The sequence below is a fragment of the Diadema setosum genome, chromosome 10, assembly GCF_964275005.1.
Source record: "Diadema setosum chromosome 10, eeDiaSeto1, whole genome shotgun sequence".
Taxonomy (NCBI): Eukaryota; Metazoa; Echinodermata; class Echinoidea; order Diadematoida; family Diadematidae; genus Diadema; species Diadema setosum.
In genome coordinates this window covers 1,758,005-1,768,012 of record NC_092694.1, presented here as the reverse complement: position 1 = coordinate 1,768,012, position 10,008 = coordinate 1,758,005, and the positions used below count along the sequence as shown (strand labels likewise).

Genomic DNA, 10,008 nt, shown 5'->3' with positions numbered 1-10,008 from the left:
AACGCCCTTATCATTCTCAACCGACGATGTTGTCTGTTATCCTTTTGGGTGATACCAGTGTCTGGATGGCACCTGTGTTTGGGTGATATCAATCTTTGGTGATACTGGTATCTGGGTGATACCAGTCTTTGGTGATGCCAGTGTTCGGGTGATACCAGTCTTCGGTGATGCCGGTGTTTGGATGACACCTGTGTTTGGGTGATACCAGTCTTTGGTGATACTAGTATCTGGGTGATACCGGTGTTCGGGGGATACCAGTCTGTGGTGATACCGGTGTTCAAGTGATACCAGTCTTTGGTGATACAGGTGTCAGGGCAATAATGATCTTCGGGTGATAATGGTGTTCGGATGATACCAGTCTTTGGTGACGCCGGTGTTTGGGTGACACCAGTGATTTGGTGATAACGGTGTGTGAGTAGTACTGGTCAGGGCTTGCAAGGTGCTGCTGGGTTTGACATTGCACTGGATGAGCTTCTGTCCACAGAGACAAAAAGAAGTAGAACAAATTGCATTTTTAATCACTCTTTGTTTCCACAATAGGGGACATATATGACATGTGTTCACAAACAAGAAATGCCCTACTCATGTTTGCCTCAATCAGTTCACAAAGCCCATCAATATTTCATACACTGCATGTACACATCACTATTTGTTATAGTGTGTGTATGATAAAAGTCGTCATTTACTCAATGATGTCATGTCATTCAATCATTCAGTCTACTTATGTTGCAAGTAAATTTTTCACAAACAATTTATTACAATAGCTGTGCAGTATAACTAGTGTTTACAATCATGAAAAACACTGCAATGTGAGCCACACCCTTTAAGACCAACACCTTCACCCCCACCACCCCCCCAAGATTCACACTCCTTAAAAGATACCTCAAACTTCTTACAACATTCAATGAGAAAAACGAAATTTTGCATACTAAATGACGATATGCATACATGTAGATAGGAAAGATACTTTTCAATTCAATTCAAAATGATTTTATTTCCATATAAAGTAATACTTGACACAATTTACATTAATTACTCTCGCATACACAATGGTATCACCATATAGACAGTTTAACCCTTTAGTTACATGATATCCAGTTATTTTGACAGTGCTCATGAAACATACCTTGTTACTTCCGTTGTTCCCGCAAGCAATGTCCCAGTACCAACTCCTAATAAGTGTGACCTGCCATGGTTTAGTTGGCTGGTGCTATCAAGGTGTCTGCTGGTGGTGGCAGCTGAGGCTTCTCCCAGTCCACAGCAGTGCTTCTTTGCCGACTCACTGGTGGTGTTAATCTCCAGCAGCCGCTTACCACCTACAAGTAAAAAACAAGGCCAGATTTGTATACAGTCTGTCCCTACTAAACTGGCAATGTACTTAATACTGAAAGATTTAATGCTCGCTGTGATACAAATGGTAGTAATTGAATTACCTGCCTCAAGATGTGGGTCTGTGTGTGTGAGAGAGAGAGAGGTGCACGGACTAAATTCAAGTGCCACCCACAAGGTAAAAAAAAATGAAAAAAAAAATGATGGTAGCTGCTTTACACCTGGGCCCCATTGCATAAAAGTTTCTATTGCGGTAACTTTGCCATCCAATGGTAACTACCATGGAATTCTTGATTTTGATTGGCTGTTGAGTATTGTTACCATAGTGTAGTTACCACAATAGTAACTTTTATGCAATGGGGCACTGGTGTTCAATCCAGTATATCTCTCCATGGAAGTGCGTAGTGGCTGTATATTATTTTTAAGTAAGTGGCTGCTAAGACAAATGTTACCATAGTGTGATAAGTGTATCAGTGTCAATGATACATTTAAACATGAAGCCAGTATCTTTAAACCTTTCCTCACACTTTGACCAACCTGGATGACTCCAAACCTGTCCTCACAGTTTGACCAACCTGGATGACTCTAAACTTGTCCTCAGTTTGACCAACCTGGATGACTCTAAACCTGTCCTCTCAGTTGGACCAACATGGATGACTCTAAACCTGTCCTCAAAGTTTGACCAACCTAGATGACTCTAAACCTGTCCTCTCAATTTAACCAACCTGGATGACTCTAAGCCTATTCTCACAGTTTGACCAACCTGGATGACTCTAAACCTATTATCACAGTTTGAAAACCTATTCTCACAGTTTGACCAATCGGCATGGCTTTAAACCTTTCCTCTCAGTTTGACCAACCTGGATGATTCTAAACCTATTCATAATTTGAACAATCTGCACTCTAAACCTGTCCTCTCAGTTTGACCAACCTGGATGATTCTATGCCCATTCTCACAGTTTGACCAATCTACATGACTCTAAACCTGTCCTCAAAGTTTGACCAACCTGGATGACTCTCAGTCTTGATCTCAGTCTTCTTCTTCTCTTTGCTATCCTCTGGTTTGTAGCCACATCCTTCTCCTGTCACCTCACGACAAAGTTCATCAAACTTCTTCTTATGGCTAGGGCGAACAAAACTGTAGAATTCTGAGGAAAGTGAAGAAAAAGGAGTTTATGTCTGATAAGAAATATCTTCTATGTTTTAGATTTTTTTTCCCCCAAAAAAATCATCAGAGCATTTAGTATTGATACACAACATCATAGCAAGAAAGGTATACATCCAAGGTGCTTCTTCACTGTGGTAAGTGAAGCAAATTGTCTTAACTCTGCTCAGACAGTGTTACAAATAAAGAAAGTAACAACAGAAAAAGCAGGTATGTTAAATACATAAGACCCATTATAAACCTAGTGACAAACTAGTCTAGCAAGTCCATCTTCAATACAAATACATGTAATCTCAAAGTGTTTTCTGTCTTGGAAGCAAGCATGAGTAAATAAACTGTTAAAGCAGTCTATCTGAGATGTGACCAAACCTTTTATCTGGACTACAAATATTAGCATGAAAATTCAAAATAATGTTGTTACCATGCTCTAATCAGGAAAATCAGAGTAAAAATAATCTGCCAAGAAAGAGACATAAGAAAACCAATATAATCAAATATTTCAACTGCCTTCAGAAAACCAACCACTACATCTTTTGGGAAACAAATTTGATGCATCACATTTGTTTTTCTTTCCCGTCTGTGTGTATTTCTGCCACTGATTTCAAGTCACTGCATTATATTAAATGAGTTAGTCAAATACCGGTTAGTGACTGGCTAAACACAGTAAAATGATGGAGGCACATTGGTCATGTTCTCCCATGGGAAAACATTTTCACGTAACGAATGACAAACGATTACCAAACGATTGAACGATCATATTTTTCACGCAATCGATAAGATAAATTTGCCTATTCCATACAATGTGAAAAAGCAGATGACCGATTATTGTAATGCGTACGAAAGGGTGTCTTATAACCTCCCTCAATAGCATTTCAAACCCTTCGGGTGGAACATTCGGTATGTTCCCTCCCCCGCCAGTCATTGTCTATATAATGTTTGCCCCTCCTTTCCACTGTATCACACAAATAGCATACTTGTTTTTCACAAAAAACGGGGTCTAAATAAATCTGAAACTACAGATGGAAGCCATTTGTAATACAAAGAAAAAACATCATTGTAACATTGCTGTGTAAGGATGTGACTATGCATAGAGTAATTGGTGCATGACTTTGAGCTCGAATCATTACAGCTATGATACAAGGAACATTAGGTAATAAAGCAGTGATCTCAAAACAGTCTGAAAACAGACACACCTGACAGGATGGAGATGAACTTACTTCGAAAGAGGTGGTACTTTGTGGGGTCATCAGTGAAGAGGTCTGCCAGGCCAGCTATCATCACCCCAAAGTCATTATCCTACAGAGAAATGATATAACGCGTGATACCTCGGACCTGATGCCTCAGAGTTCATGATACAAACATTTTATTCCTGACATCACTAGATTTCATAGTATCATTCAAGATGATTACAATGTCACTCCTTCATGGTGTATGTTCCCTGCAATGCATGATATGCTATTTTTCTGTGTTTCTGTTGGGTAGACACTCATGTAATTACATGAGTATGTAGAATGAGATGACATCCAGCAGTGTTTTACGCTCGCTTCTGTAACCTTCCAGAATATGCAAAAGAGAATATTGTATCTTTACCATTTACTAGTTAACGCAGAAATCAGTAAATATCACAGAATATCAAGCATACATGGTAATGATGTGGTCTTGTTCATCACAGGTGGCCTACTTCAGTGCAAGCACTGATCTCACACAGGCACTGTCATCATTATTTTCTTAACATTCCAATTAAGTAACGTCATCTCTGTCTAGTATGATGTGGGTACCAAATTAAAAACATTGCCTATTAACCATATCTTCTCTCTTTCCAGACTCCCAGAAAAGAGCTTGTCCTATGTTCATTAAGTAGTTGCATAGGTCAAAGCACATACAATAAACGCACAAGTCACACCATTACATGACATATAATGTAACAAGTGTGTCAATATATTATCAAACATATTAACAGCTATTCAAGATATTATCAGCTATTATTACCTTTTTGTATGACTGCATCACACTTGAGAACGTTTTGTAATTTTCTTTGCTCACACGCTTCTTCACCTAAAAACAAAAAGAGAATGAGAATGAAAAGCCTATAAATACTACAATGAAAAGGAATCTGTGTGTAGAGCACTTTGGGCTTGTCTATGATATTATCATTATGCATACATGTATATAGGATTTTGCTTATAAATTGGAATTCTTGATATTGTAGAAGTTATGGTTAGTTTACATATGAATTTAGATGTGCAACTGTAGTTCAACAGTAAATCAAATGGCACATAAACACCTGCAAGTGTTTAATGTTTTTTTCATAAGCATTGGCATCGTCGAAATCCCATTTCTTGCTGAGGGTGCTTCTCCTAATGCTTAGATTCACACAAGTTTCAAACATTTCCTTCCATCATCCTTTCTTCATGACAAACTGTACCGCAAAGTTTACTTATACCAATAACCCTATTTGAATGTAGCTGTGGTTGACAAAATAGATCAAACAGAATCTATCATTAAGGACTTTTCTTCAACTTTTACACCTGGCTTTAAAAAAAAAAAATACAAGTAATGTATGAAATCAAGTTTGGGCAACAAAGCTCTAGTTCAGGCAGAATGTAAGCAAAATGAGAAACTGGAGATATTTCTTGAATAGAGGATGTATCACAAACTCTGAATTCCTCTTTCTATAACTGGGTAAAATGGGCTCTTTGGTCTTGACAGGCAGCTCATCATGTAGAAGGATTTTGATCCTGAGATTTTAAAATATCACTGCTTAACACAGTCAACTTTCTTCTGATTTATATTCCACATTTCTATTATCATGTTTCAAACCTAGAAAGAAATTAAGGGAATTTATGAATCACTGCATAACAATGGTCGATTATCATCATTATGATCAGCGTACCTCAGCCACATAGTCCTTTGCAGACACAAGACAAGCTGTGCGTAGACTCTTGTTGGTTGACACAGAGGAAGAGCTGGTAGATACTGGTTTCTGATTGAAAGATGAAGAAGAGGAATCACTCACTTGGTTTTAATCCAAATACTTAAAACAAGCTTCTTTTTTTATACTCCTGAATACAGAAACTGCAGATAATCATAATCTATTGATTTTAGCATGATTAAAGAAAAAAAAAACACCAAACAAACACACACACACACACACACACAATAGTTTGGATCTTCAACTTCAACTTCAGTGATGATATTCCATACACAACTTACAATGACGATTTTCTTCTTTTTCTTTGACTCCTCCTGTTTCTTCAAGGCAAGATTGTGGCTGGCATTAGGCTAAAATGCAGGGAAAAAAGAGAAATCATTACTATTTATTCTGCTACACATTTTATGCACAAAGCATGTGAGTGCAATCTGCATCATTCATAGGAATACAGTGTATACAACTGTTCACTCGCATGGGAGAGTCACTTCATATAGATCAAGTTTTATATATTACATGTATGCCTTAACTTGTGAATACTTGCAGTGACAAAACTAGAAAAGTTTGATGTTACTTCATTCAAATGTATGCCTCATGCCAAGATTAGGTCTTACATCCTTGAAACAAAGTATAACATTAAATCTAAAAATCTTCAATACCCTTCTCATTTCTAATTTTAGTGAACAAGAAAATCGAAAGCAGTATCCTCACAATTTCAGAATCATCTGCTTCACAACACCATCAGTCTTTGCTTAAAAAGAAACAGTTTGGAAAGAGCAGATACAGCATACATGTACATAGACATCAACAGGTGCAGCACATTAAAACACATGTAGCAGGCATACACACATGAATCATGTGGGCATATTGTACAAAAATAGATACATACCCAGCCTCATACCAATTGTAGTTCATTGGTTACATGAGGATGATCTCAAGATGAAGTCTAAACAGAATACCAAGTTTGGTGATGTCAGGGAATGGGATACTTCAGCCCATGACAAATCAGAGAATGAACTACAAGGCATGGAATAACTCTCCCTCACAAACATCTCATGAATGAGGTTTGAGTGATCACAAAGAAATAAATCTTACTATGTTTGGAGTAATTGTACAGAAGTGAATCTTACCAGGCTCGCTAGACTTGAGAAGCTGTCATCTTCCTTTGGTTTCTGCATTTAAAGTAGGTGAAATTAAAAGAGTGCTTCATAAACTACAGCAGAATTACTACTCATTTGTACATAAGCTTGAAAAAAAAACTCCACTAACATAAGAATGATAATAAATAACAAATATCTATGTATTGCATTTGTGTTTGTGTAAATATCCCTCAGATTATAGGCAGTGCCATTGTATGCATTGATGTGTAGCATAAGAAGTTCACAAAGAAATATGTCTACCATACATCAGCACCTTTTGTTTCTCTTGAATGGCTGCTGTACAGAGACTTGAATAAATGTTGTTATAAAATGGGTTCAAGAATGTAGCCAATTGGAAGCGCTGAAATGAGTCACGTGGGCGTGTATTAATTTCTCACTAACATGCACGGCCTGACGTTACAATGTTTACACTAGCAGTGCGCACTCAATCAGTTGTTAAAGTGCGTCGCGCGCTACTCTACGCGCTGTCAATCCTGTAAACAACTTCTAGTTCGGGCTGCCGGCCGGCCTTTCTTGTGTGCATGACATATGTGGCGTACGTATACTCTTATACGTACAGTACTTATATGTGCGGGATTTCCGAGTGCGACGTGCGTAAATGTTTGGGATGAACATCTTCGGACATCTTGACTCTTGAGCGAGTGCTACATGTAGCTGACTGGTATTGACCCACAAAGGTACGTGAAAATGCTGTTAGTTTTCGACCCATTTTATAAAACAAATGAGGCACAGGATTATTTCGTGGCGTTAGTGAAGATGCAGCTCACTCTTGGGTATTTACAATGTAGTGCAACATGCACTCGGCTTCGCCTCGTGCATGTTTCACAATTGTAAATACCCTCGAGTACGCTACATCTCCACTATCGCACTCTATCCTGTGCATCATTTGTATATACATGCACACATAACACACAAGCCTTGTCTTCTATTATCTGGTGGCATACCTCAGCTTGGTGTAAGGCATCTAGGAGACTGAAAGGTGTCTCGGGGAGAGGGTCTTCTATTATCTACATGTTATATAATGTGGCATACCTCAGCTTGGTGTAAGGCATCCAGTAGACTGAAAGGTGTCTTGGGGAGAGGGGCTGGTCGTGACTCCTCATACATCACTCTCAGCTGGGCATCAGACATGTGACCTTGGGAGAGGAAAAAGGTACTTAACATGACATATGAGACCTTCTACCACTGCACACCTTAGAGAGTATTACACTTTCCACTGGAAATATGAGCTTTCATGTAATAAGCTTTCTTTACATTTTGTGTGCATATACACAGCTATATACTGTAGAAGTGGATATTTTCGCGCAACTAATTTTTCGTGCTTGGCCGGGTAAGAAGAGTTTCATGTGTCTTTAATTCCGCGGAATCAAGACATCACGCACAGGAACATATGGCAAACAAAAATATTCGCGTGCTTTTATTTTTGCGCTTGTTTCTGGTTGCGCGAAATGCGCAAAAATTTCAACACCGCAAAAATTACCACTTTTACAGTAATATGTGGTGCGTCATCATGTTGTTTGTATTATGCACACTGCACATTAACTCTACAGCATAATTTTATATGTAAGACACATCATTGAAATCACCCTAACAAATATCAACTTACTTCTATCTCTCCTTTTGAGGCTGGGAACATGTGCATCAACATGTTTGGCTTTAGTAGCATGGAGTTGATAAGATGTGTTCTGGGAGGAGGAGGATGTTAGGACAGGGGCAGGTTGTTGTCGGGTGTGGCTTGACACCTGTTGAGATGTCAGTGATGGTCCTGGCTGCTGTGGTCCCGTCTGAACCGGCTTCAAGCTGGGCTTTGGCATCTTTACAATCACAGAGAGAGGGAGAACAAAAAGAAAATTATTTTTAGTGACTATTGCTGCAGGCCCAATGGGCACCCTCCTCCTAATTTTGGGTATTAGGGTGGTGCCGTATGGTCCCTCTGGGGGCACCATTACCATTTGTACAAGGTATACCCCAGTGTAATTCCCTATTTCCATTGATAATTCTTGCAAAATTTGGTCAAAATTCATACCCCAGATTTCAAAAAGATTCATTCATTCATTCAATCTGGTTTATTAAAAATGCTGCCATGGCAGCCAAAAGGCTGAATTGCAGAGTAGCAACAACATAAACATGTAAGAAACATGTACAGTATAGTATAAAAAACAAATTGAGAATATGAAAATGTGAACAGCATGACACACAACAGTTTGCTAGACAGTATATAATCACAATAGCTCACAAGAGCTATTTGGTTCTGGTGAGCTAAAAATCAGTACACCATTTTGCCACCACAACACACTGACATGTAGTTTGTCAAAATAACAACATGAGCCTGTACTTTCTCATTCAAGCTGGCTATATGTGTGTATGTACCCCTCACTACAGTAGCAAAGAGTATTCTCTTGTATGAACAAAAAAACATTGTATCACACCCTCTGAATTAGTAAACTGGGTTGTTCTGCAACAGATATTAATCAATTTTGCCATAAAACCTAGTTCATTACTATTATCATCAGTAGTATTATTACCAGGTACACTATTATACTATCAGTATTATTATATAATAGTATTATCATACTATTAGTATTATTATACTATCAGTATTATTATATAATAGTATTATTATACTATTAGCATTATTTTGTTCCCTGATGACATGCTCTGAGTCTTCCAGATTATTCAGTCAGTCAAGTTATTCTTCACAATCGAAGAATGTTAATATGTTTGTATGACTTGTCTGGAGCCAAATAAAATGTTCATAAATATATTCCTGCTATCACACAAATTTCCCATCCAGTATTTTGCAGACTACACTGAATACACAATGTGGTTGTGAGGTCAGTCATACACCAGAAAGTGCCACACATACATATCCCAAGAGCACCTACCACTTGCTACTGATAGTACTGGATAGTTAATTATAAATACTTGCCACTCTTTCCACCACTTTGAAAAAGTTCATGAGGTCTTTGACACCCTGGCCAAACTTGTCGTAGATTGCTAGATGAGGGCGGACCCAGGAGGGGAGCTGAGAACGAGCGTCTGAGTTTGTGAATCTGATGGAGCACAAAATGCATTGATATGACTTTAAATACTGCAAACACAAATAGTCTAAAGCAATCACATTCCAAAAGGAAACAAAAAATAAGAAGAGGGGGGGGGGACTCATAAGTCTTGAAAATATGCAAACATTGCTTCAAAACTTGACCATTCATGTGCTTTTTTTCATACGATATTTGTTTGTTGAAATTGTTTTTTATTAATTTTTTTCATGCAATATTTGTTTGTTGTAGTTGTGTTTTAATGCCAATGGATAAATATCACATCCATTACACACAAAAAAGCAAACAACTTTTTTGAGGAAGTTTCGATTAATGCCAACAGAATTTTGTGTGTTTCTCAGCTGGATATGCTCAGACACAGTGTTA

General features: G+C 38.1%; 1 protein-coding gene across 1 annotated transcript in view; it reads right to left on the bottom strand.

Annotated features, from left to right (window-relative positions):
- Positions 1–379: 379 nt before the first annotated feature.
- LOC140234139 (regulator of telomere elongation helicase 1-like) overlaps positions 380–10,008 on the bottom strand; it is a 28,978-nt gene continuing 19,349 nt past the window's right edge. The window contains exons 22-32 of the mRNA XM_072314214.1: positions 9,513–9,636; positions 8,190–8,397; positions 7,616–7,719; positions 6,554–6,595; positions 5,708–5,776; positions 5,388–5,477; positions 4,484–4,549; positions 3,712–3,790; positions 2,337–2,477; positions 1,127–1,316; positions 380–474 (exon numbers count right to left, since the gene is read on the bottom strand). Of these exons, the coding sequence (XP_072170315.1) occupies positions 426–474; positions 1,127–1,316; positions 2,337–2,477; positions 3,712–3,790; positions 4,484–4,549; positions 5,388–5,477; positions 5,708–5,776; positions 6,554–6,595; positions 7,616–7,719; positions 8,190–8,397; positions 9,513–9,636 (1,162 nt within the window). The 3' untranslated portion in view covers positions 380–425. The remainder of the gene's footprint in view (positions 475–1,126; positions 1,317–2,336; positions 2,478–3,711; positions 3,791–4,483; positions 4,550–5,387; positions 5,478–5,707; positions 5,777–6,553; positions 6,596–7,615; positions 7,720–8,189; positions 8,398–9,512; positions 9,637–10,008) is intronic.